This window comes from Colobus angolensis, unplaced genomic scaffold, assembly GCF_000951035.1.
Source record: "Colobus angolensis palliatus isolate OR3802 unplaced genomic scaffold, Cang.pa_1.0 Scaffold330, whole genome shotgun sequence".
Lineage (NCBI taxonomy): Eukaryota > Metazoa > Chordata > Mammalia > Primates > Cercopithecidae > Colobus > Colobus angolensis.
The window spans coordinates 2,990,896-3,017,343 of NW_012116600.1; the positions used below are offsets into that span (position 1 = coordinate 2,990,896).

General features: G+C 38.8%; 1 protein-coding gene across 1 annotated transcript in view; it reads right to left on the reverse strand.

Annotated features, from left to right (window-relative positions):
* Positions 1 to 26,448, reverse strand: part of HECW2 (HECT, C2 and WW domain containing E3 ubiquitin protein ligase 2) — a 397,221-nt gene that overhangs the window by 123,476 nt on the left and 247,297 nt on the right. The window contains exons 3-6 of the mRNA XM_011952069.1: positions 20,114 to 20,221; positions 10,896 to 10,990; positions 6,056 to 6,131; positions 1,124 to 1,293 (exon numbers count right to left, since the gene is read on the reverse strand). Coding sequence (XP_011807459.1) covers positions 1,124 to 1,293; positions 6,056 to 6,131; positions 10,896 to 10,990; positions 20,114 to 20,221 — 449 coding nt within the window. The remainder of the gene's footprint in view (positions 1 to 1,123; positions 1,294 to 6,055; positions 6,132 to 10,895; positions 10,991 to 20,113; positions 20,222 to 26,448) is intronic.

The following is a 26,448-nucleotide window of genomic DNA, read 5'->3' on the forward strand; positions in this document are numbered from 1 at the left end:
CCAGGATGGTCTCGATCTCCTGACCTCGTGATCCGCCCGTCTCGGCCTCCCAAAGTGCTGGGATTACAGGCTTGAGCCACCGCGCCCGGCCAATCATTAGTAGTTTCTTAAACCAAGCATAAGAATACAAGCAATATTCAATATCCAAAACCATAGGAACCGCCCAGGAGAAATACCTTGCTGTGTTGGCAAGTCTCAAATAACCGTATCTTTTCTCCAATTGGTTTTAGATCCCCTGAATACCTCTCTCCAATGAAATATTTCTACAACATTATTAGAACATATTGTTGTCATTAAATATTGAGGGTATGATCTAATTAACTGTGTAACTCCTGTGCCAGCCCAGAAACATTCTCACACTAGTTATGTAAAACATACCTCAGATCTCTGAGAAATGGAGGGAGAGCTCAAGCTTTGCTCACTAGATAAGAAGTGTCTGTTTGTTCATTCTCTGACTTTCCATAGTTCAAATGAGAAAACCCTTTGCTTGATTTCACTGATATGGTGCACTAAGATGACTGGTAGCATACTGTAGCTGTGAGGAAGTCTAAAATAGCATCAACACAATCTGGCTTCACGCAGGATGATGACTCCTTGAATGGCTCATCTAATTAACGAAAATCTAGAAATTCATAAAACATTTGCTAAAGCCCGTAGAGAGAGAAATTCCTTTAATTTGTGCTAAATGTATGCTACAACAAAATATCAAAATTTTAAATAAAAACACGATCAGTATTGCTGATTTTCCCTTTTGCCTCAGGTCCCACTAGGACTCTACAAGGCAATGTTACTGATCCTGTCCTTACTTCAAATTTTCATATTTTATTCATCATGAACTTTTTGCATTGATTGTGAGTTTTAAAAAACTGCATTAGGATCTTTATTTTAACAACTGAGTTTTTCAGAGGCTCCTTAAATTGTTCCCCTGAAGTGACAGCTTCATTTGTCTTACCTTAGACCTGGCTCTGGAGAGGTGGGAATAGCTCATTCTCATTGTATCCCGTTCCCGACAGAACCCCTAGACACTTCATAAACAACCTGAGGATGCAAAAGTCCCAAGAAAAGAGACAGGCTGGGCTGACTTCCTCACTGACAAGTAGGAGACCCCCAGGGATCATCTTACCTCTCGGTGCCAAATTGGATTGGTGGTGTTACTGATGATAGTAGACCGTCTCTCCTGCCCATGGTGGGCACAGGTGGGGAAACTGCTCTTCTTTCCTGGCTGAATTGACATCTTAAGATAAGGGTCAGGATTGAAGAACATCCCTTTCTTTAGCCCAACTGCCCTAAGATCTTTAAAGAAAGAGGAAGAAGGAGGGAAGGACAAAGAGAAAGCAGGAGGGAGGGAGAAAAGAAAGGAGGAAGGGAGAGAACAAGGGATAGAAGAAGGAAGGATCCATATGTCCTGATTAAAACAAGCAGCTCAAAGACTATTTGTTCTTAAATAAACACACAGGAAGCTCTAAACAGAAACGACTCAGTAACACAATAGCAATATTCACACTATTATTGCTTAGATAGATGAAGACAAATGGGTTACGGCAGTAATTTCAGCAGAGGGGTCACCTAACAGGCCGCATAAGTGAAGCCAAACCTTTAGCACCACCTCACATTCCTAAACTGACTTTTCAGTTTTTCAGCTCCCTTTTGACTCCAACATGTGCACCTTCACCACCTTTTTCCTAGGGCAATGTAATTCGACAACCAGAATCTCCGACAATGTCTTTTTTTTTTTGAGACGGAGTCTTGCTCCGTTGCCCACGCTGGAGTGCAGTGATGCGATCTCTGCTCACTGCAAGCTCCACCCGCTGGGTTCATGCCATTCTCCTGCCTCAGCCTCCAGAGTAGCTGGGACTATAGGTGCTCGCCACCACACCTGGCTAAATTTTTTGTATTTTTAGTAGAGATGGGGTTTCACAGTGTTTGCCAGGATGGTCTCTATCTCCTGACCCCGTGATCCACCCACCTCGGCCTCCCAAGACAACGTCTTGAGAGAAATACTTAGTAAGCAGTTCACTGAAAAACATGTTCCTTCATGAGAGAAAAACGAATCTTCTACATATACATAGAACTAAGTTTAATGGGAGATGAAACATCAGAGCATATATCCATTTGTACCACATTTAAAATGTCATATATATTCCATAACTGTGATGAATGTTAGGGGAAATGTTTTCTGAAATGTAAGTGCTACTTGCTATTTTAAATAGCCAGTAAAGTAACTTAAACATTTGGAGAATGTCCTATAACTCACGTTAGATTCACAAATTGCTGTTTCATACTATATGCTGCTAAAAGTCCTAGCCAAAGTCCATTTAGTGAGAAGACTGTATGTTTTTCCATGGTCAGGCTAAGAGACACAAACATGTCAGGAAATAAAGCTGGCTCCACTGAGTCTTCAACATTTCTGAGAATATTGCTTTGAATAAGACAGGCCTGGGAGCAAAGTCATCTTAGAAAATGCTGGAAGATTAATCTAGGGAAGTTCTGAACACTGTGGTTCAGAGAGAAATTTTGCATATGGCCCCTGAACCTCCATAGACCTTTGGATTACCCAGATCAGCTGGCAAACAGACCCTGGATAGTGACCCTAAATTACAGGAGGTCACCAGGGTCATCCCACACAAGCCCATTCCTGAAACACAAGGTCTTTCTTAGAAAAACAGAATCGGCCTGAAATTGCCCATAGAACCATATTCTTGAATGAGTGCTCCCAGGAGGTGGCTCACCAGTGGCCTACAAGAACTTATGGCCCAGGCCCATGTGCTGAAAACACTCCAGAAATGTCTAATGACACATACCTGGCAGTAGAGGGGGAAAGTTTGATACATCTGCAAATATTTAAAAATTAAACCAAGAGCATCTTTTTTTTATTTTATTTTTTTGAGATAGAATCTTGTTCTGTCACCAGGCTGGAGTGCAGTGGCATGATCTTGGCTCACTGCAACCTCTGCCTCCCAGGTTCAGGCGATTCTCGTACCTCAGCCTCCCAAGTAGCTGGGATTACAGGCATGCACCACCACACCCAGCGAATTTTTTGTATTTTTAGTAGAGACGGGGTTTCACCATGTTGGCCAGGATGGTCTTGATCTCCTGACCTCATGACCTGCCCGCCTTGGCCTCCCAAAGTGCTGGGATTACAGGCATGAGTCACTGTGCATTGAGAACGCTGCATGAAATATATAGTAAGATCTTTGATCTGAAAACCAGTAGGAGAAGGAAAAGACGGGTAAAGAACTAGATAGGCACTTCAGAGAGGCTGCCATTATCTCATTAGCCTTGCAATCCCCATTCCTGACACTTCATAAACTACGTACTCATTATTAAATGCAGAATTTGCATCTTACTGTCAATTTAATGATGCTACTTTCACTTGGTTTTCTTCAGCAGGGAACAGCTTTGAGAAGAAAAGGCAATTGCCACATTTATTTTCTTGCCTTTCTTGATTATGTTCCCCTTGAATCCAGACAGAAGAATGAAACTCTTTATGTATTAAATCTATGCCCAAAAAAGGGATTTCTTTGTAGTAAATGAAGAGTAACATAGACAGAAATGAATGCCACAAAGTCTGACAGAGTTAAATAACTCACAAAAAAATTCCTTTGAACAAAAAGCATTCCACCAGATGATTAAGTCACTGTAATAAATAATATCACTGTCAGATAAGCCTGATACAAAATTTTTCCACAATGGAACACTGTACAAATAAATCTTCCTTAATAAATACAATAAACTACCAATCATTTGTAATCTGATTATTTGGTTCCCTTTATCCATCTCATTTCTGATCTTTTCTTTTTTGTCTTTTACATATGCTATTGCTCACAAATATCCACACCATGTAATAGGCCAAAGAAGGCCTCAAAGTCACAAAGGTTTGACGTGTTAAATATCCTAAGTAAAGCCTTATTTGGAGCACGTTTAAAATATTAATGAAAATACATTTTTAATTTTAGCTGTAAAATTCAAGTATTTGTGCCCCTACCTATCCACATATAATCAACAGTGGAATATTTGCAGGCAGCCATTCTATACTGCTTAAATGCTCTCAGATAAATATTATCATCCACTGTCAGTATGCTATAACCAGATTAATTTTTTAGAATTAACATTATAGAATTGGTTTCAGCTCCTTGTCATTTCTGTATACTGTCTGCAAATGTCTGGCTATATGGTAAGAAATAAAACAGATGTTAGGTAGCTAGCCTCCATGTGAATAGAGGTGCGATGTTCAAAGAAATGTGTAAGGAAGAAGCATTTGGCTGTGCCTCAAAGCTTGCTTCCTACTTTTTAGGAACATATCCTAAGATTTTTAACTCACAGATGGTCATTCTCACATAGTCAGTTAATAACATCCCATCTGGAGTCAAAACCAATAAGCGTGTGTCATGTGATACGGATCACCTAAAAGCATAGGGTAATAATTTTAAACTAAGAAACCCATGGTTTATATCAAAGCATCATGCAGTACACCATTAAAAAAACAATTTTTACCAGTCAATTAAAAAAACAAAAACAAGAAACCCATGGTGTGGTCGTACTCTAAATTTTCTGAGCTATTTGGGTCGACAAATTGTTTCTTGCCTATCATCAGGGATTTCAGTAGCTTCAGACCCTCAGTACCATGAAGGTTTAAAGCACAGGTGTACAGCCAAGATGTTTTTAGGAAACAGGCAGATAAGAGGGGTAGGGAGATAGTACCACAGGCATGGTTACTTTTAGTGCCCTTCTACAAACCTAGATATTTTTTAAACCCTGATGGTTCCTAACAGAACATATTTATTGGTCAAACTAGAACCATAAGTCACTAGTTTACAGCTGCTGAGATTCACCAGAGAAGCAAAGCAAAAAAGCAAGCTCATATGGGGAAAGGAGAAACATGCAAAACCAAACACAGATACTCAGAAGGCCATGGGCCAACAGTGAACTGATGTGTACACTTTAGTCATATGTGGGAATTATGCATCGTGGGAGCGTCTGTTTCAGGATCAGGTCTTTTAACGCTCACTCTCACAACATGTTTTTGTTTGTTTGCTTGCTTGTTTTTTGCAGTCAAGAAAAGTGGATCTAATTTAAATTTTGAAAGTACAACTACAGAAAAATGAAAAAAGAGATTCCAGTGAAGGAGATCCATTAGACTTTATATTCTATGTATTGTAGTGTACTACAACACAAAAAAATGAAAACAAAACATATTCCAGTGAAGGAGATCCATTAGACTTTATTTTCTGTGTATTGTAGCATGGTTATCTGTTTTAAAAGTCTATTTCAAATACGGATTTTCTTAGAGTATTCTTGACTTTATGACTACCAATTTATTTTCTAAAATCAGTGCCTTTCAAACTTTTTCGACAGTGTCCTATGTATGAAATACATTTTACATTGCAACCTAGTACACACAAATATAGGGATGTATATTATTGTATATGAAAATTTTCAGTTTGTATAAATTGATGCTTTACCCAAAAAAATTCCCTTCAGTGGTAAACTCTGACATTATTCTTTTTTTTAAATTACTGATTTTAACTAAATCAAACTTACAAACTGGAAATGAGTCCTGTCTCATAACTTGAAAAGCAGTGCTTTACTTGTATGGTAATCATACAAGCAATTTGACAAGCCAAAAATAATTGGCTTATCCACTTTCCAATTTTTATGTGTATTCCTCCACAGATAAAGAAGTATATTGAGGTTTTTTCTCCAGTCTTCAAACTTTTCCTTTTTCTAGCTGAAGTAAGAATAAATGATTTTCAATAATCAAAGCTCCTCAGTGTGGTTAGCACATGTCACGTTGCAGTTTTTTTTAAAGTAACTATACATAATTATACAGACTGTCTATCGCCAGAAAACTTGGTAGAAGAAATAATTTCTGAATTTCTATTAATAATTAATTTATCATGGTAAGAGATATACTTGAATTTTCAGAAGTATGACGCCCCAAAACTAGTTCACATATCATCATATCATATACGAAAGTCTGTAGAAATAAGTGACTATTCATACCTTCAAAACTATACACTTTCAAAGTGAACGTCACGTTTAAAGACATTCTTACCTGACAATGTAAAGCTAACGAGTTTTCGAGAATGCAGGTTTCCTGAAGCACCTCCCTCCATGCCTTCTGCCCCCATCTGAAAGGAAAAAATATGCGTCTGAAGTTTCAGAGGCGTATGATGCCACCGGATCTGACTAGGAAACCATGTATGTACCCAGATGCAATGATTTTTGCATCAAACAGGTATTGTATCATGTGTCCTTTCATTTCCAAATGACACAAATGTTGAACAGAGACACAAATGCTGATTCTGGGAGGAAAGATTAAAATGTAATCTTTACCTCAAATAAAAAAGATATAAGCTTAAAAATTCTCAATAACTATGAATCAAACTAATTTATGTCCTTTTTTCCCTTTGATAAGAACATAGTTGATTTGTAGTAAATATATTACTATTACTATACTAAATGTTCTCTTTAGTTAAAAACCAAATACCAAGCTCCTTCAGATTTGTTACGAAAATCTAGAATAAATGAAACAATTGGTTTATATCAGACCTACCTGTGTATATAGAATTATCCTCTCTCGTCAAGTATTTCTGAAAATCCACATGGAGTCCTATCTCCCTTGTAGGCTTGTGTTCTATTATGCTGCAGGTACATGGCACATGCTATTATAATTAGCAATAAGAAGAATTTGCAGTGCTATTATACTGATAACCTTTTCCTGAAAGCTTTTGAGTAAATTATACCTCAGAAGAAGCCAGTAATTTATAAACCACCCAACAAATTTAGACCTTTCTCTCAATTTATGTGCAATTAATGCACAATTTGTGGTACATTAGGAAGAAAAACCTTCATAATACTCTGCAAAAGAAGTCAACAATACTGTAAGAGACAGAATTGAAGGCAGAATATACCCAAATGTGGGAAATAGAACCATGTTTTAATTCTGAAGTTTAGATTAAATTCTCCTGACAAAGATTCTTTCCTTGAGCAAACTTTACTCAGGCTGTTTGGAGTCCTCTGCTCAACTAGGCAGGCCTTGGGCTTTTATCTCCATCCTTATAGAGTTTAGTTTTAGCAAAATCCCTGGTAAATCAGTTTAGAATGAATCCCCACCCTCAATATGTGATCACCCTTGACATCGGATCAAACTCCTCATCTCCCACCATCCTCCATGCAATAACTGATCATTCTGGCCCGCCTTCAGCAAGAATTCTGTTAGGTCAGTTTAACAAAAATCCCCCTAAGCTCTTGGTAAATTTCCATCTGCCAATCCCTCCACTCCAACCCTGCTTCTTGGCTTCTAACCCCCACTTTCCCTTGTTATATCTGGAATTGAGCCAATTCTATAGTGAGTTCTCTTTTCCCCTAATGCAACAGTTCCTGACTAGAATTTGCTGTTACTACTTAACTACTGTCCAGGTCTGATTTTTTTTTTAAACTTTTTCTCCACTTTATATTTGCTGCACTCCCCACACTCCTATAAAAATCACATACCCCCAGGAGATAAAAGTCATCACTAATCCAAGCAAAGTTGAGAAATTCCATTCAAATTTTGAAGTATAAATTTCTACTGCCTCCGCTGTAACTCCTGTACTTTAGTCAAACTATTTTTCATGCCACTTAACTGCATCCTGATTGCTTCACATGTCCTCTGCAACACACCGGGGTCCATCCAGGTATCTGTATTTCCTTCCATCTACAAATCCAATTCCTCGACCATAGGGTTGGCTCTCAGCAAACACAGGTGGCTTATTATATTGTATTGTACTCCACTGACTCAGCATTCCCAGATTAACTAGGGCAGAGGCAGCAGTACACTGGCCAGACAACAAACTGCTGTGGCCATCTCATCCTGCTTTCACCACACGCTACACTGGACTATGACTGAGACACGCCCTCGGTAACCTGCCACTCCTTCTGTGCCTGGGCATAGGAAGATAGCCCAGAAACTGTGGCCTCTCCACAAATGGGCCACACGCCCCAGGAAGATGTGCCACCCCTCAAAACACATCTCTGTCGGCTATGGATACTTGTGCTAAACGAGTTTAATGAGGCTGAAACAATTCATAAACTGTCTTCATTTAAAACCTACTTGAAAATTATAAGAAATTATGAGAAACAAAAGAAAATGTCCTCTAATTCTCATTTTTCAAATGTAATTCACCCTCTGGCAAAATGCTTCCTGAAACAATTCTCAAAGAATTCACAGAAAAAGTGTACTGCACAACAACTCTGGCAAAATGCTCATCTGAAATCATATCCAAATAATTCAATTTTTACCATTCATTACAATAAAGCCAGGAAAAACCAGGCACTACCATTAGATACAGGGAAATTAGGGATAATAAACACATCTGCACTCAATGTTTAGAGACTGGCTTTAAAATAAACTCACTCCATAGATTCATTCCAGGAAAACCCAGAAACAAGAATGTCAACCAAGTGTTGAAACAATACATGGTAGTGAGTAATGGCAGCCTTAATTTGTCCCTGAAGCCGAAAGATTTCCTGTTCCAAGTATCTGAGACCCATATCACTGTGTATGCTGATGAATGACAATGACAACAAGATACAAATGACAGAGAAGTCACAATTTTTTTTTATCTTCAATTCATTGCAAAAGGATATGTGAGAAAAGAAACCACATGATGAGGATAACAGCTCATTTCATTCCCTGTGGAGTTTCTCAATTACTTCTTCCAGGTCTACTCTTTGTATCTGGCCATGGTATAATTGTACTAAGTGGGATGTGTATGTATCAAGGATGTTAATCAGTCACATAACTAAATATATGTCATATACCTAGGTGACCATCATGCTATTACGGTCATACTCCTGACCCCCAAAATGAGGTGCCCATGAGGCACAGCCTTTCAATTTTGGACATAGACCAAAGTGTCCCAAGCTTGGTCAGAAATCGATTAACCACTCATTGCATTAGTCAATCTCTGAACCAAAATACACTATACTGATTGCCAGTGCTGTATCTGTGACGCTTTTAAGATGCTCTGAAACCCATTTGAAGCAAATTAATTATCTCCAAACTATCCACAGGCTTTGACACAGCAATCTCAATGCAAAACTCAATGGAATAAGATCAGTGTTCAACAAACCGTAAACTCCCACTGCCTTCGATGATATCTGAATACTGAAATTGCTCAAGTATAAAAATCTAAATCCAGAAAATGTTTAATCATGTTTGGAAGCTGTTGTCTAATTTCAGACACAATGATTTTTTTAAAGATTTTATTAAAAATAGCCCCACTCTTCTAGTATTGTAACTTTTCTTTCTAGAATAGTAACTGAAGTCTGTTCCAGTGCTTACTATGTGACATGGCAGACTTTGTAATCAACAATCGCTATTCTCTTTGTGACCTTCAAAGTCTTATATAGTAAATGTAGGCTTTTATGTTCTATACTATGTTTACTACAATGAAAACTCAAATATAATTCTAATGTGAGCAGAGTACTTAGATATTGAGGATTTTGCACACATTATTCCCTCTGCCTGCAATGCTCTTCCCTCCCTCTTCACCTATAAAACTTCTTCAGCTTGTCTCTCAGACACACCTTCTTAAGGTAAGCCTTCCAGGAATTTCCCGATCAGGACAAATCCTACTACATAGAACATGCTCTCTTGCCCCATTTTGCTCCCTCTCATACAACTATCACGCAAACAAATATAATATTTGATTGATGTCTCTCTTCTGCACCAGACCTATGAGATCAATGACGGCGCTTTTCCTCATATTTCATCTGTAGTGGTGGCACAATGCTTAGTACTTAGCAGACATTTAACAAATATTTGCTTAAATGAATAGATGAGAGGGAAAGAATACCTGATACAGAGGTACAAGCACTATCAGAGACAGCATAGGGTGAGTCTGAACGATTTCAAAGTGCTGTTTGCAAAGACTGCTTTCTGAATTTCAACCTGACTACTTGCCTATTTCCAAAAATGCAAGCATCCATAACTGTGTATATACACACACCCACACATACAATGTTGTAAAGATTCTATGTCATGGGAGTCAGTAATTTTTTCTATGCTTTCATGACCTCATTTTTAGTAATGACTAATTACAACTGAAGTGATTTACATATCTTAGACTCTAAGAATCTCCCCAAACCACCTGAGTCCAACCACCCATATACAGTGGAGCTGTGTATTTTCAGACTGTTAGATTCTAAAATAAAATTTAAAAAAATCACAAAATTGCCATGTTGGAAATGGGCAGGTTTTCTTTCAAAAGTCCAACACCACAAGTTTCCTACAAAAGTAAATTAGCTATCTGTTTCTTCAACTGAAGACCTGACTTCTGAAGTCAACTTCTGAAGTTAAAGAAATTGACTTCCATTGAGTGACCACATTTTTCCCAAAATATGAGCAGTACCTCTAGGCACTAGACCCAAACTCAGCACTAAGAAGGAACCAGCACTAAGACCTTAAGGAAACAGTGCATTTGTGACTCCCCACTTATACTCTCTGCAGCAACAGCTCCTTGAGTTGACTGGCAGGTAAATCACCCACAGTTTAAATGGTTAAAATTCACATAAGATGCAATGCTACTCTTTCCTACCAACTGGTCACCCAGACTAAGTTTAAACCTTCCAAAATGGGGCACTTGCTACTTTGCTTCATGAATGGGTTTCCTGGAGAGTTGACTCTACAAACGGCTGTTACAAATCAAACCCTACGTTTCCACTGATTTGAATTAGGGATTCGGGTATGTCAACCTTGTAAGCTATTTCCTTTCCTATAACAGTGCCCACACTGTTATGCGTTTCCTTTTCATTGTTCCTCATAACCCTGCCAGGGCCGCACACGCAAAAATAGAAATCAAGTCCCAGCATGGATCTCACGAGGCAGCTGGCAGCGGAGGGGCACTCACCATTACAGCCGGGTTCTTCACGGTGATGCAGGGGGTCGTGGCTCGCAGGGCCCCACTAATGCCGTGGTAATATTTAAAACAGATTTTAATCTCCGCTGCAAAGCAATTGGAGAAAACAGTAATTTAAACAGTGAAACAAGTCATTTAGGAATCAGCTGTGGAAATCCACCATCCCACCTCTCAGGGTATCCTACTCATGACTGAATGACCTCTTTTTTTCCACTCAGAGGCAACAGATTACATCAATTTCTGTTTGATATTATATGCTTCTCTGAAACTTTGTAACCTCTCGAACATATCAGAAAAATAACGCACAGAAACGTCATGTAAAAATAGAAACAGTGTAGCGATAAGAATGGGACTAGCTGGCATTTATTGAGGTGCTCCACGATGTACCACAGTGTTATGTGAACCCTCATAGAACCTTGGGAGGCAGAAATTCCTGTCCCCATATTACAGATGAGATGTTGAGGTTTGCTGTAGGTCAGACAGATAAGAAATGACAGAGTCAGGACTCAAACCCAAGCTGTCTGATTCCAAAGCCTTCACTCATAACCTCTATCTACACTGACTGTAGCTCCCAATGGAAATAGAGGAAAAGCAGTCTAACAAAGCATGGAAGTATACTGTAGTAGATTCTCTAGTGACAGGGTCTGGAAATTTATATTATTTTAATTTTCCAAGTCATTTAAATATACCCAGTAGGCAGAGATCAAATCTACGAACAACTGATTCTGTATCTCACAGCTTGTAGCAATCCACACATTTCATAAATTTTGTTCTGATACTTCCACTTTGATAGAAAGTAATACAAATGCCAATTATAGTTTTTGGAAAGTAACTACAATTCCAAAGAGCAGGAAACCAAACTGTGTTAAAGATAGACCTACAGTCACTGGAATTTCTCTGTATACAAAGCGCCTGAGTCACTGAAGTGTCACTGCGAGATGCATTTTTCCCAAGGTGTGTTCTAAATATGCAAGGATGCTGATGGGCAGGCCCTGGCGGGAGAATCCTAGGCTACGGGAAGGAGTTCCTCTCTCAGATGAGTCACCAGGACTATTAAAGTGGGGTTGCTCAACGTATTTCCCTAAGGAAGTTCATCTTCCACTGACTTTCCCAACTGCACCAAATGGCCTCCTGCAGTCTTTGGTTTCCTTATTTTAAGACAAATATATAATAACTGAAGAAAAATCCTCTTGCAGGAATTTATATCATTACACTCTTCCTACCAATGACCAAATACTAAATCTCAAAAAAAATGTTGTTATGGAGTAAAAATATTGAGTCCTTCTATTATTTATGTTAATCACTATTCAATAATTCATAATTTAATAAGCATCATCAGCCAGAAGATTTTTACTACGTACCTGCCACAGCACATGGCCAGGCAGCAATGTGCCAGACAGTGCAAGGGAATCAAGGAATGGTTTCTGGTCTCGTGGGTGTTCTGTAGGGTAGCTGCTCAGATGCCAATCACAGGCATGGCAAAATACAGAAGACACACAGTAAAAAGGAAGAGCACCAGGTCGAAAAGCATAGAGACGGTGGAGATTAGAGAAGACATGGTGGAGTCAGAAAGCTGTCATGAAAAAAACAGGTCTAATGGATGAGCAAAATGGGGCTAGAGAGAGTTAGAGTAAAGAATGGGAAAAGCAGGGAGGCACAGATGAAGCATGCTGGGTTTAAGGAACGGCGAGATGACCTACGCAGGAATTCTAGCTTTACTATTACTTTGCCTCCCTGAGTACTCTTCTGCAAATGACTTTCCTGGACACTAACACAGATTATTGGTTATTTCTGAAATAGTAATAGCTGGACAGATATGAGCAAACTTTACTCTCCCACTTGCTTTTTTCCAAGACCAATAGCATGTAGTCTGCAAGAACAAAGCTAAGTAGTGTGCACGAGGACTGTCAGAGCAGAATAAAGTGTGGTAACGTGCATGGGGATTGAATTCTTTGGACATGAGCTCATTGGTATTGCACTCTTCATGCTGGGGAAGCAACGTCGGTGGCTCTGTCTACAGGCAGCACTTCATAGATCAAATCAACAGTTAGCAAGTGAGCAGGCCATTTTTTCCACAGAGAGAAGTGCATTTTTATAAGACATCTTCCCCTAACTCTGTCTCAAGTTAGGATGCCATCTGCTTTTCCTAAGGTTTTAATAGTCAACTAGGTAACAGACAATGAGATTAAAAAAAATGTGACTGCTTATTTTTTTTTTTTTTTTGGAGAATGATGATAATCATGCCAACTTTACTAGCTGACCCATTTTGGGTGTTATTTTATTCTTTGCTATAACAAAACTCTCCAACCCAGATGACAAAGTAGAATCCCTGAAACTAAGATCAATGTATCTTACATTGCACAAAAGCAGATTCTGTGGGCAGATCCAGTCCCCCCAAATGCTACAGAGCTGTGTGTCACAGAAGCAAACAGCTGAGGGGATTTCCACAGATCACCCATTACAAAACCACACACACAGGCTGGTCACTAGAGAGGAAAACAGTGCTGGACAGAATGAGGAGTGGTTTGCGTGGGGATGGAAACTAGCTGGATCCTTCAGCAGGACATCAGTGAAGATTCCTGCCCCTCAAAATATCGGAATGTTCCACTCTGAGTGGGAGTTTTCATCTTCAAATGTTATTTAATGTTTCAGAACGTCACACAAGATTTTTAAAAATGGTGTAACTAAGCAACATCCCCTCTGACAAAGGGGGAGAGCAGCATTTTGATTAATGTATTTGAATATTTTGGTTATTGGAAGAGGTAACGGAAGAATACTCAGAAGGATGGAAAAGGGAAGTTGGTGCCCAGGGTCATGGGCTTCTGTTGCAGCTACAATGTGTAACCTCTAACTGCAAGAGGAGCCTTTTTTTTTTTTTGTAAAAAGCTATTTCTGAGAAATATATACAAAGGCAGGTGGAAGTAAGCACAGGCATGATGATGGAGCATCCGATTAGGGAGGACTCCAGTGATCAACAGAGCCCAGCCCTGTTTATAAGCAGGAGAGATGGAGGACATGGACCAAAGAGCAATGAAGGAGTCCATCTATCCTAGCTGCTTTCCCCACAGCCTGATGTGGCAGGCAACATCTCCCCCTGCTGGCCTCAAATTATGAAAAAAATATATAAAATATATATTTGTATATACACATATTTGTATAGAAAAATATTTTAATATTTGCATATACTTATATGTCCAAATATATAATATATGTAATATATATATCCACACACACACACATATATATATATATATCTCCACTCCTTTGGGCTATAAAAAGAAGAGTATTTTCAATCCACTAATCAAAAGCATGTTGCGTCGGAGGGCAGTGAGCCAGGAAAAGGGAAAGGCATCCTGTATGAACCTGTAAGGACCTGCTGTCGGCTGAGCCAGGTCCAGCCTCAGGAGGAAGACAGCAGAGGATGAGCGGCATCTCCTCTCTGAGGTCCCTTCCGAACAGCTGAAGCCAGTCATAGATCATGACAATATAAGGGCCCCTTTTGATAATCTTCAGGATATGTTTACTTATAGTGTTACCAAAATACAGTTTAGTACTCTGTATCTGAATGTTCTTAAAACAGAAAAGGCCCTCTATTTTCAAGTTTTTGACTTACTAATTTTCATAAATACACATGAAGACGTCCCTCAGGGTAGCAGCATGCCTGCTCCCCTCTACCATGGGTTGGAGGGTGATCATTTGTGAGATGTCACTTTGGGCATATTCCAGGGCAAGTTGGGGAGGCAGAGGGGCTTTGAACAGTGTTTAGGAACTTAAACCTGTTCTCAACTAAAGGGGTCTCTGCGACTGTGTAATTCTGACACGGCATTTTAAATCAATCATTCTACCACCTGTTTAAAACAAGAATACATTTCTGGTTTGTATATGAATAAAATATTTCCAGATAGATAACTTGACATTGGTTGTAGTGGTTGCCTTCAGGGTGGGAAAACTGGCAACTGGACATGAAGCTGGGGAGACATTTAATTTCAATTTTTATACTTTTTAAACATTATACTGTTTTGCATATTACCTATTCAAAAGTAGTTTTTAGAAAAGCAATCTCAACTCAGCTGTATTAACCCTAGGTATTTATGTAAGATTATATTTCAAGCCCTCTCTGAAAAAAGGTTCCACGAGCCACTCCCTGCAAGAAATGGTTTTGCCTCAGACTAGGATCTCATCCATTATCTTAAATAGCTACACGATTCACTTAGGCAGTAGTTAACAGCCTGTTCCTATTTAGAGAGTCTGGATTTTCCCCAAGTTTCTAGAAGTTGAATATTTTGAAGCATAAAGATGGATGGAATATAAATGTCCTTCTTCCTTTAATCATTTATATTTTACTTAAATGGTAGAATAACCTAAAAAATCAAGCTAATCATAACTTATTCTAGAACATGACTTTCACTGTTGCCCTATGTGTTTTCATTAAACTATTAATATTATGATTCTTATTCACAGCTTTACTTCTCATGCTTTTGAGGAAATTTACCCACATACCAGTGACATGCTCACTTGTCAGTTATATGTCATTGCAAGTTGTCTTCTCTTTAACAAGGGCCAATGGAGCCTGAAATGGCCAGGCTTTCCTCTGCTAAAACTGAGAAAAACAAAAGGGACAATACAATATCCATGCAGATGTGGCAGAAACCTAACAGGACTAGAGAACTAACTGGGCCTAAAATATAAAGTATGAGGATAGGGGGATGAAAAGCATTAAATCTCCATCCAAGGGGCAAAAAGACCTTTCTGATGTTGGTGGGAGGGGACTTAGGAATGGTGCAAGTTACAGAAAGGGCTCTGATAGTAAAAACAAGAGACCGAGGTCACCCCATCTCCACCAAATAAAAAGGCACCCCTGACACATCTATTTTGGCAAGGTACCAAACTGGGCGCCACTCAGAGAAAACACTCGCTCACAGTTGTCACTTGCATACTGTTTCCTAATCCTGTATACATTTTCCAGGGTTGGGATGGGTAAGTATGTGAAATCGCTATGTAATTTATACAAGTATCAGTGTTTTGTCATATTCCTCAATGATCACATAACAATTCAGTACATAGCAATGTAGGATGAAGTTTAGTACTCTAAGCTCTCTCACTGATACAAGATTTAGCGAGTACCTAGAATAAGACCTAGCACAAAGGTAGTACTCAGTGAATACTTCAGGATAGAAGGGGAGATAGATGGATGGATGGATAGAAGGAAGGAAGGAAGAACAAAAAGCAAATATGAATAAATGAATGACCATAACCCATAAAAGACTGTATAGAATGAAACAGACATTCTGGCATGCCAATACAACTTTTGAAACCTCTTAAATTTTAAAACTCACAAATGCATACTGCACAGATGACCCACTCAGGTTCTGTGAGCCTGAGCTCTCTTGAATATTTGACTGTCTTATGACAAGTAAGTGCAGATGAAGCTGACCCTCCTCTTGAATGCCCTGAGGGTCGTCTACCCACATTTACACTTGGTTTTGTACTTCAAATCCATTCAAGTAAGCCCTATAATGAAGTAAGTTTGGACTACCTGCCTCCTCTGGGGATTTATCCAGACAAACTAAAGCCATCTTAAATTCACAAATAGCCTACACAGTGTTCAAATCCAGGTTTTCCCTGGAACTTTAATAGATCAATTTTCAGGGATTTTTAAACCTTTGTTTGGACTTCTGGTGAGTTAAAGATAAACAAATTTCCTTTCTGCAGATGAAAACAAACATTTTTAAATACTTTGCATTTTCAGGATTGGAGGTGAAAAATATTTTAGAAGCTGTCTAATCTCTTCTCAATTTTTAAAAAAAGTTCCATGCCATCAGCTCCAGAGATTCAACCAACATTTCTTTGTGAGTCCCTTTAAGAATGCTCTAGTCAGACAATGGGTTTTAAAAATGACATCCAGCCAGGCACAGTGGCTCACGTCTGTAATCTCAGCACTTTGGGAGGCCGAGGTGGGTGGATCACTGGAGGTCAGGAGTTTGAAACCAGCCTGGCCAACATGGTGAAACCCCATCTATACTAAAAATACAAAAATTAGCCAGGCATGGTGACGCATGCCTGTAATCCCAGCTACCTGGGAGGCTGAGGCAGGAGAATCGCTTGAACCCAGGAGGTGGAGGTTGCAGTGAGCCAAGATTGTGCCACAGCACTCCAGCCTGGGAGACACAGTAAGATTCCATCTCAAAAAAAAATTGACATCCCAAAGACACAGACTATTTCTAGGCACTATAAATATAATTACTTCTTTTATATTGCAAGGGTAGGGATGAGTGTTTTGGGAGAGTGCTTCATTCTGATTAATGAAGAAAGACTTATTGAAAGGAGAATCTTTCTAAAATTCCTATTCATTGTCCTGAACTTTAACTTACACTACATTTCTCAGTCTTTAAAAAATGCATTACTGAATATTTCCAGTTTTACAATTATGCTCCACAATACTCCCAATTTTATGTGAGAAGAATTAAGGTGGAAATGCTAAAATATGGAGAAAAGAAAGAAAGAAAAAACCCAAAACTTCTCTTTTCTTCATTCCCAACTCCTAGCTTCAATGTCAAGCCCATTTCTATTAAATACTAGAGTGAGATGTAGAGAAATTAGTCAAGACAGAGCTATTTAACTATCGCCTAATCAGCCAACACATGGTGAATCTCTAATACTTTGGGAGGGAGAAAGAAAATCAATCACAGCAAAGAGAATACTCTGTAAATGGGCTTTTTCTCACATAGTATTCCAAATTATAGCAGCATGTGGTACTGACTTCTTCCCAGGGGTTCACATGAGCCTTGTAATATCAATCTGCACACTGCAACAGGCAATAATTACCAGCAGCCTTCAGCATTTTGGAGTGATTTTGCTAAAATCACTCCAAAGGAAGTGATTTTACCTTTTCCCCTGAAGTTCAGTTGGCAATATTTCTCAGCTAGATCAGCCTTTTAAACACCAGGATCCTTTCAAAGGAGGAATCACATTGAAAGTAAAACCAGCTATTTTCTATTCCATTTTCCCACATTCTTTTATCACTTATTTCTTCATTACTTAGATAGTCGTGCCAGCTGGGGCAATGTTGGAAAGTTACGTAGACATAGGTCAGAAAAACAAATCATCCGTAATTCCACCTGCCAGAAACCATCCTCATTCACATGTTGGCAAGTTTTCTTCCAAACTGTTTCCTATATGCTGTGCTATTAGCTAGGATTCTGCTAAATGTACCTACTTCCCCTTTCTGACCTTCCTTCCTCTCTGCTTTTTGTGAGCATTTTCCCTTAAAAACGACATTTCTTTTAAGGTTTAAGAGAGAATCCAGTCAGAAAATTGGAATATGAAAAGAAGACATTCCTTACAGGACAGAAGCAGGATTAGAGAAAGTTCTAGAGTGCTGATTTACTAGTAAGGATGGTGAAAGAAATTATTTCACGCCTTTAATGGCAATCCAAAGTAATAGACATTAATCTTTTAAGATAACTGTGTATTGGAGAAGTTTGATATGCTTCAATAAATATATGCTTGCGGCAGGTTTCCATTTAATCAAATCTTTAATGTTCACATTTAGTAAGTGCTATCTTTAAGTACTAGTACCTACACATTCTCTTTTATATTAAATCTTTTGCATATACTAATCTTAAGGCTCACTCAGCACTCAACAACTCAGAAAAAGTTTAAAGAGCCCATTTTTTTCTACATTAAAGAAAAATGGCTAGGCACAGTGGCTCACGCGTGTAATCCCAGCACTTTGGGAGGCTGAGACGGGCGGATCACCTGAGGTCGGGAGTTCAAGACCAGCCTTACCAACATGCAGAAACCCTGTCTCTACTAAAAATACAAAATTAGCTGGGCATGTTGGTGCATGCCTGTAATCCCAGCTACTCTGGAGGCTGAGGGAGGAGAATTGCTTGAACCCGGGAGGCGGAGGTTGCACTGAGCCGAGATTACGCCATTGCACTCCAGCCTGGGCAACAAGAGCGAAACTCTGTCTCAAAAAAAAAAAAAAAAAAAAAAACAAAAAAGAAAGAAAAATAAATTCTATAAATGTAGAAGTTAACCTGGACCAACTAGTAAATCATTTATTCCTTCTTTCTTCTATATATTCCACAAAAATGTATTGAGTATTTACTATTTTTTCAGTAAAATTGGTGACAACCATAAATAACACCATCACCCAACATAAAAAGGGACAAGATATTTTTGTGAACCAGGTACTATATATGAGCATTTGAATTTACAAATGACTATAACACTGAATTAATTAGGTAATAGTTGAGTTATCTGCAGTCAATGTCTGATTTTCTAGTAAGGTGACCTCAATGGCAGTGAGCCCCAGTCTATTTCATCAACACTTTGAAAAGACTGGGGTCCAAACACGAAGTTACTCTGCTCCTGGCAAAAATTATAATGAGGTATTTCAAAGGCAAGTCATGTTATTAATTTAAATCTTGAATTATTCTTTCTGAAATTAATATGAATAAATATTAATTCTAGATATAAAGGGTATACAAAATGTGTAAAGTACTAATTATATATCATTTATATACCATACATTCATAATGTACATGTAAAATATAAAATATACTATATATATTTACGTATATATACACGTATATGTATGTACCTGTAATATTTATTTGCATACATATGTAAATAAGTATGTTTGTGTGTGTGTATAGTTGTCCCTTGATATCCATGGGGGATTCATCCCAAGACCCCCATGGGATACCAAAATCCACAGATGCTCAACTTCCTTATATAAAGTATCAGAGTATATGCATATAACCTGTGTACATTCTCTCAAATACTTTAAATTATCTCTAGATAACTTAAAACACCTAATACAATATACAGCATAAAAGTTACGCAAATAATTGTTACCCTATAATGTTTAGGGAATGATAAGAAAAAACGTCTGTACTTGTTCAGTATAGACACAGTGACTTTTTTTTCCTGAATATTTTTGATCCACAGTTGGTTGAATCTGTAGACGTGAAATCCACGGGTATGGATGGCTAACTGTATATTGAAACATACACAGTTTTTTCAAAATATGTGAACATTCTTTACTGAGCATTTTCTAAAACAATATATTTTCCATCATGGCATAAATATGTAAATTCAAACCAAAGAATTTCAAAATAACATCCAAAAAGACTCCGTAGAACTCTGCATACTTATGCAATGTTCAATAATAAGTTTATATTTCACACTCAGCTACTTACGTTCCATGAAATAGGGCCCAGGCTCAATTCTCCATACAATTTGCCCTTTTTGTGTTCCAGTCACACCCCTGTTTTTAGAATCCCAGAAGTTGGCTGGAGAATTCTCATCTGGAAAAACCAAAGAAACATTTTTCAGCTTAATTATAACCTGTCTCTCCTTAGCAGGAAGATTAACATACATTCTAAAATAAATGGAAAAAAGATAAATGAGAAAATATAATGCATTTTATTCTTAATGACTACCTCCCAGCAGAGTATTACTCGAGTTTCTATGCTTGCATTTATGTGGGAAAAAGGGGGCTGGGTGGAAAGAAGATGGCATCTCTGGGCTTGGCCAAGGTGGTCAATGTTGCCAAAAGACAAAACTGCAAAGAACAAAGGGTACAACTGCTACAACTTTAGCTATAAGCTGATTTATAACAAAGGGGTTGGGTGTGCTCCCATTTGTAAAACCCTTTTATAAAAAGGAAAGGAAGAGCAGATCTAGGAGAATATAACGGAATTCAAGATGGGATGAACAAAAGGAATGTTAAGCTATGAAAGTGAGTCAAGATACAGCACAGCTTTGCCAGGAACAGTGTTCAGGGAACACAAACCAATTTCATCATATCTGCCAGGACAGTCCTTTGCAAAAGACCAAAGGCATAGACCTTGAGACAAGATAAGAAAAAAAAGAGTCTCTATAGGCTTTCGTGTGGAAGAAGAATAGAAAGAACAGTGATCCCCCAAACAGGCCTGAAAGCAACATTTTCCAAGCTTTCTCACCTCATGGCACAAAGAAAATGGTAATATTTGTATGGCACACTAGATTCAACAGAAGCCATGCTTACAATTTAATATGACAGGCAGGGATGCTCTGGCTTCCTCAGGCTCTGCCCTGAGGAAGCCAGAGCACCCTGAAGACTGCACCCTGAAGACTGGGGATTCATGTTCTGCACCCTGAAGACTGGGGATTCATGTTCTGTAATTTGCTCACATTACACTAGTTTGAAGCTCTGTCTTAGTGGCCTAGAATAGGAAATGAAACTAGAAAACATGAAAAGGAGACCAATGGAGTTTTATAGGCACATTAAAAAGTATATAGTGATCCTGGCTCTTAATGCCAGATGTACCTCATTCGTTTCCCCAAATCCCTTTCCAAGGAGGAAGGATCAAGGTTGCGCTTTACTTTAACTGAGAGTTGGAATAAAGCAGACGGGGTGAAGTAAGAGCTACACTAAAAAAGGAGAGATGGAGAAAGTCCCAAGCCCAAAGGAATAGTCCTGAGGAGAAAAACCTGTCTTCTTTTAAGCCTGAAAGAAACAGAAAATGGGTCAAATCAAGGGGTCAGAGGGATTTCTGTCTTTTCTGTGGTTGCCCTATTAGTTTCATCATATTGAAAAGCCAAAGAACTTCGGGAGGGATGGTCCTTTCATGCATTTGAATTGAGCACTTTATAAGTCAAAGGTTCTTTATTGTGAAAGGCCAAGCAGCAGCCACTGTTCTTTGTAAGAATGGAAAGACATAACCCATTCATGGCATCATATCCTCTCCTAGACAAACAATGTGAGCAAACAATTCCATTTCATCACAGAAATGTAACCAAGATGCTGATATTTAGATGGTACTCAGGCAATCACTTAAAAATCACTGGATCTGAAAGATATCACATGGCTCCTCGGGGCAGAGATCACGCCACTGCACTCTAGCCTGGGTGACAGAGCAAGATTCTGTCTCCAAAAGCAAACAAACAAACAAACAAAAAATTCTATTTCTGTTTGGTGACTTTTTTTTTTTTTTTTTTTTGAGATGGAGTCTCGTTCTGTCATCCAGGCTAGAGAGCAGTGGCGCTATCTCGGTTCACTGCAACTCCTACCTCCCGGGTTCAAACAATTCTCCTGCCTCAGCCTCCAGAGTAGCTGGGATTACAGGTGCCTGCCATCATGTCCAGCTAATTTTTTCGTTTTTTGTGTTTTCAGTAGAGACAAGATTTCACCATGTTGGCCAGGCTGGTCTCGAATTCCTGACCTTGTGATCCACCTGCCTCGGCCTCCAAAAGTGCTGGGATTACAGGTGTGAGCCACCATGCCTGGCTAATATTTGTATTTTTCAAAATACAAAATAGAAAATAGAGATAGGGTTTCACCATGTTGGCCAGGCTGGTCTCGGACTCCTGACCTCAGGTGATCTGCCTGCCTCAACCTCCGAAACTGCTGGGATTACAGGCATGAGGCACCATGCTCGGCCTGGTGAAATCTGTGATATTGAAAGAAATAAAAGTTAGCCCTTTGAAGCCAAGTGGCTAAATTGTACCATGAATATTCAGGTTCACACAGAACACAAATGTTCCATATATGACAAAAAAATGGGTCAGAAGCAGAATGAGCTGACCCTGAGCAGAAGCCGGATGGGGCTGTTTTGATTGCAGAAAACAAGTCCAAATGCCACGGCCAGTGACCATCCTTTGGCCTTCATAAGGAAGAAAAGCTGCTGCGTTATTCCCTGCCAACCATGGTGCTTGTCAAGTACTATTCTGATTATTCTAAATGGAAATTTTTCTTTGATGAGATCATATTCCTGATAATTCATTATCCTTGACAGATACAAACACTTCTGCCATTGAGTGGCAGCAACCCTTAATTGCAAATATGAATCCTGAGAAATAAACAAGTTTAGGGACACAGAGTTCACATTACTGTGAAATGCCTGCTACAGTCTCTACAACTGCTACTGCTCCTACTGTGGCTAGCAGAGCCATGGCCAGCCTCGGCACATCATACTAAGAAATGCCTGGAATGGCTCATTCCTTTCCTTTGTTCCAAGAAGATCTATTTTAATCAATCCTTTAAATTTTTTGTTCACACCTTTGTTTAGGTTGCAGTCAATTTTGGCCTAGCCTGAGAATCTTTTGAGAGTGGTAGCATTTTCTCTGCTCAGATCTATTGTTCATGGATTTTTTGTATACGCCAACATATTTTTTTCCTATATTCAATGAACTATTTTTTTTTATCCTCATTAGTACCTGTATGAGGTGATTTGGTTTTTTTCAAAACACCCCCATCCCAAAGTAAGAACAATAGCTGGCCCAGGTGCAGTGGGTCGTGTCTGTCATCCCAACAGTTCAGTAGGACAAGATAGGAGGACTGCTTGAGGCCAGGAGTTTGAGACCAGCCTGGGCAATATAGCAAGACCCTGTCTCTAACATAAAAAAAATTTTTTTTTAATTAGCTGGGCATGGTGGCATGCACCTGTAGTCCTAGTTACTCAGGAGGCTGAGATGGGGGTGTCCCTTGAGCCCAGGAGTTTGAGGCTGCAGTGAGCCACGATTGCTTGCACCACTGCACTCTAGCCTAGATGACAGAGCAAGACCCTGTCTCAAAAAAAAGAACAATAACTGAATATAAATAAGTATATCAAAAAAACAATTCTGAATCCCCCACATGTGTAATACAGAAGTAATTATAAATTTATTTCTTCCTTTAACCGAGTAAAGGTTCCGACAAATCATCGAATGCCACTGGTCTTTAAAACCAAGATACACTTGGCCACTTCCCTTTCTCGTTTCTCTTAACTATTCCAAATCTGTCTCTGTCCTCACATCCTCTACCTAATTTCCACCCTCATTGGAACTCTGTATGAACTCTGTGTTCCTAAACTCGTGCATTCTGTGGCATCTATAGAGGACATTAGGCCTTATCTCCCTTGATTTCTCCATCTTCCTACTACTATCTCCTCTGTATCTATGCCTACTTCTTGCCTTTTTTTCTACTCCCCCTTACAGTGGTGCCTGCGGCCCCGTCCTCTTCACCAGTCACTTTCTCTCATCTTAATATTTAACCTTTTCCTCTAGAGGGACCTTCCACTCAGCCTAGAAACCTGCCAGCTTCCATGAGGCATACTCTCGTACTTTTATCTTTGCTCTTTGACCATTATCTTCCTTGCCTTCTTTCCCATCCTCATTCCTATTTCCTCTCCTACGAGGATTAAAGTGTCTATTTTTCTGTTACAATATAGTCTATATTACAGGAGTATATATTCTAGATTCTTAGATCACTTCCTAGTGGAAATATAATTACAAAGAAAGAAACATTGGAGATGTTAATACATATATACCCAAATACCTTCTAAATCTAATTTTGTTTGGTAGGGTTTATATTAAGCTTATCCCTTCATGTCTCACAACTTCTTCATTCTCTTACAAGTCTAGTTGGCTACATATTTTCTCTAAATAGAAAAGTGAAGTGTGTGTGCATGTGTGTGTGCACGCGTGCACACAGTCTCAAGTGGTCTTCCCACCTTGGCCTCCCAAAGCACTGGGATTACAGATGTGAGCCACCATGCCTGAACATGATACTTATCCAAAGTGATTTCATTTATTATTATTATTTTAAATTACAACTTAGGGCTACTCCAATTAATTCTGTTACTAACACTGGAATTACTTATGTTAATTCTGCTTCATCAAGGGAGAAACAAAGTGTTTGGATGGAGGAGATAAAAGAGTAGAAATAAAAGATTACAACACACAACCCTCTTCTACTAACTATATAATGACTCAGAGAAATTTCTCAGAGCTTGTTAATGAGGTGAGAAATGGGCCCCTTTTCCTTCATTAAAACATTAGTAACATTATTAAAACATAAAGGTAACATTATTTTTAGGAAGAACACCTAGGGGTCTTAAACAGAATCTGTATATAAGCAGACTTACCAACATCTCCTGCACATTCACTGTCACAGCCTCACGGGTTACCTTCTCCTTTAGCTACCTGATCCTCCAGGGCAAAGAATGCCCAACTTCATTGCTCACAATGAATGAGGGGGTGGGTGGTGCTTCTTTAAAATGCTAATTCCTGCATGGTGGCTCATGTTTATAATCCCAGCACTTTGGGAGGCCGAGGCAGGCAGATCACTTGAGGTCAGGAGTTTGAGACCAGCCTGGCCAACGTGGTGAAACACCAACTCTACTAAAAATACAAAAAATTAGCTGGGCGTGGAGGCGCGTGCCTGTAATTCCAGCTATAAGGGAGGCTGAGGCAGGAGAATTGCTTGAACCTGGGAGGCGGTGGTTACAGTAAGCGAAGACTGTGCCACTGCACTCCGGCCTGGGCAACAGGGCAAGACTCCATCTCAAAAAAATAAACAACAAAATGCTAATTCTTGTGCTGCTCTTCCAGAGATTTTGAATTTAGTAGGTTTGAGTCTGAGCTCAGGAATCTGAATTTTAGCAAGCACCCCAACCAGATGATTCAGATGCAAGTACCATAAAGACCACATTTTGAAAAACTCTGTTCCATGGTTATTTCCAGGGAAATTGAGCAATCACAGCAATGCTGTGGACCATGCATATGTCTTTGACTGTTGTCCCTCTCATTTGTTACCTTGTTCATTCAGTCTTTCATTTAACAGGTATTTATTGACTGACTACTATGAAGATCATAAGCATCTATTTCCTACCATAAGATGCTGACAGGATAGTGGTGGAAGACCAGCACATAGATATACTGCAATGCAAAAATTACTATGGTAAAGGTAACCATGTTTTGTTAAAAGAGGAAAAAAGAGGAGGAATGATTAGTCATCCTGGTATCTCTGTGTGATTCATATGGTTCTGAGCTGCTGGGTTTAAAGTGTCTTTGGAAAGGGTTTACGGAGATCTCCTTTGAGAAGTCTACAAATCTAAGCCAGACATTGTTTCCTCATCCTTTCCCTAGACATGTATATTTCTTTACCTTCCACGGTTCTCATTTTTGGTTCTATGAATGGTCATCAGAAACAACAAAGGAGTGGCCATATTTAAAGCTGAATTCAGAGGTTAATGTTACTATTTTTGCTTGGGCCCCACAAGATTATCCTTTTCTTCCCTGGAAAAGTTGATAATTATATTAACCTACAATGTAATTATAAACAGTAATCTTTTAAAAAACTAATTCCTTTTTTTAAAAAATGACACACAAAGCTAAAATAATGTAAACATAAAAACTTCAATTTTTTTTCAAGTTGTTTCTTCCCCATAATATTCCACACACAGAGATGGGTGTGAAAATTATTTTTAAAAGATTAATTTTTTTCCTGTACATGATTCTTGGATTTCCAGAAAATTATCCTTTTAAGATAACAAGAGAATATATAGGAAACATGACCAGACATAACAGACATATCCAAACATATTCTAGATTTGGAAACATTTTTATGTCTATATTAAATATCTCCAAAACCTCCATACGGTACTAGAAATAAAATAGAAACAAAAAAAAGTATCCAAAGCACTTACCCTCCTACCAATCAACCCAGGGGAGTTGAAAATAGAGGAGAGAAAAAACTTTTGTGGGGGGGCGGAGCAAGATGGCCGAATAG